At 54.3% G+C, this 1,883-nt stretch overlaps 1 protein-coding gene across 1 annotated transcript; it reads right to left on the bottom strand.

Annotated features, from left to right (window-relative positions):
* Window positions 1–151: 151 nt before the first annotated feature.
* Window positions 152–1,477, bottom strand: LOC107101969 (transcription initiation factor TFIID subunit 2-like). Its single transcript, XM_015401072.1, has 2 exons — window positions 1,346–1,477; window positions 152–1,276 (listed from the first exon to the last, which is right to left on the bottom strand). Exons 1-2 carry the CDS (start codon window positions 1,437–1,439, stop codon window positions 990–992), a joined length of 381 nt encoding a protein of 126 aa, XP_015256558.1. The 5' UTR covers window positions 1,440–1,477; the 3' UTR covers window positions 152–989.
* Window positions 1,478–1,883: the final 406 nt, after the last annotated feature.

Genomic DNA, 1,883 nt, shown 5'->3' with positions numbered 1-1,883 from the left:
CCACCCACCAGCCCCTCCACCACTACCCCTACCTGCCCCTCCACCATTACCCCCACCCTCCACCATTCTCCCCACCCGCGATGTGGGGTGGATCTGAAAACTGTGGATCTACAGGAGTCCAGAGCAACAAGAACGACACGTTTATGAAAAAGTAGAATTTAATGATCACAATATTCATGGTTCCAATGACAGAACAGCAGATTTCTATAGAAAATAAAGATAAAACATAAACCCAGTTTTATTCATAACCACCAGTCGGCTCAGAATCTACTGGGTCATCCAGTCCTTGGGGCCGGGGCCGGGGCCCGGTCCTCTGCAGCCACAACAGAAGAACATGGCCGATGCTACAGGAAGCTAGAAGCAGGATTTCCAGTTTCCAATCAGCTCACATAGAGAAGCCAATCAGAGGAAGGGGGCGGGACAATCAACCTGAATGGCTGTTGGCTGATCAGGCGTTACTGCAGACTGACCCAGAACAGTACCAGGATCTGAACAGAACCGCAGACTGGCCCAGACCAGTACCGGAATCTGAACAGAACCTGCTCTGTGGATCTAGTTTGTGTTGGTGTAATACCTGAAGGCCCCACCGGGTGGCGTCTGATTGGCAGCAGAAGCTCGGTTCTGACCCGACATTGGTTCTAAGATCCAGGAAACACTTGCAGAACCCAGCATGAAACCAGAACCTGTGGAGTCCAGTCTGGGTCCGGTTCTACTTCTGCAGAGGTTACCAGAGCAAAGTGGGCCGGACTAAAAGCAGAACTTCTGAACCATCCCACTGCTGAAGGTGATTGGATGAAAATGGAATCCCTGGAACAACCTGAGGAACAAGCCTTGGTTCTGCTGCTCCAAAGAAGATTGCTGCAAGGGGCCCGGCGTCCAGAGCTGGAGACGGGGGGGCCCGGCGTCCAGAGCTGGAGACGGGGGGGCCCGGCGCGGCGGCTGGTTCTGTTGGAGCTCCAGAGGGCGGCGTGGCGATGATGTCAGCGGGTTCAGTCGGACAGCGAGGGGGAGCGTAGAGAGCGTCCGCTGGCGGGGCTGTTGCTGAAGGCGTACGGGTTCTCCCTGTCCCTGTCCTTGCTGTCGTGCTTGTGCTTGTGCTTGTGTTTGTGCTTGTGCTTCTTTTTCTTCTTCTTGTGCTCGTGGTGGTGATGGTGGTGGTGGTGGGCGTGGTCTCCTCCGTGCTTGGAGGACAGGGAGGCGGCGTCCTTGGAGAACGGGGGCACAGGTGCGGCCGACATGGACGGCAGGGTCTGCTCCGCCAGTGGGGGCTCCTTACCTGAAAACAGAGGGACGGTGAGCGGAGCGACCCGCAGGCTGGCGTGGCCGAAAACGGGGCGGAGCCTACCTGGCGTGGACGGGCGCTCCAGCAGGTTGAGGTGATGGTGGATGAAGGCCTGGCTGTCGTGAACCGTCTCCATGTCGATGTCTTCGTCCTCCATGGGGTTAAACTGGAAGACAGACGTGCCGCGGGTTAATGGAGGGGTCCGCACTACTACTGCTACTACAGCACTACTACTGCTACTACAGTAGTACTACAGCACTACTACTGCTACTACAGTACTACTACTGCTACTACAGTAGTACTACTGCTACTACTACTGCTACTACAGTAGTACTACTGCTACTACAGCACTACTATTACAACAGCTACTACAGCACTACTATTACAATAGCTACTACGGCGCTACTATTACAGCAGCTACTACAGCGCTACTATTACAGCAGCTACTGCAGCGCTACTATTACAGCAGCTACTACAGCGCTACTATTACAACAGCTACTACAGCGCTACTATTACAGCAGCTACTACAGCGCTACTATTACAGCAGCTACTACAGCGCTACTATTACAGCAGCTACTACAGCGCTACTATTACAGCAGCT

The sequence above is a fragment of the Cyprinodon variegatus genome, unplaced genomic scaffold (genome assembly GCF_000732505.1).
Source record: "Cyprinodon variegatus isolate N-32 unplaced genomic scaffold, C_variegatus-1.0 Scaffold1179, whole genome shotgun sequence".
Classification (NCBI taxonomy): Eukaryota; Metazoa; Chordata; class Actinopteri; order Cyprinodontiformes; family Cyprinodontidae; genus Cyprinodon; species Cyprinodon variegatus.
The sequence above is the reverse complement of the archived record's forward strand: the minus strand, read 5'-3'. Positions and strand labels throughout refer to the sequence as shown.

Coding starts and splice junctions, on each gene's coding strand:
- LOC107101969 (XM_015401072.1), bottom strand. CDS start 1,439: ATGGAGGACGAAGACATCGACATGGAGACGGTTCACGACAGCCAGGCC. Junction 1,277..1,345: donor GGAGCGCCCGTCCACGCCAG/GTAGGCTCCGCC, acceptor CTCTGTTTTCAG/GTAAGGAGCCCCCACTGGCG.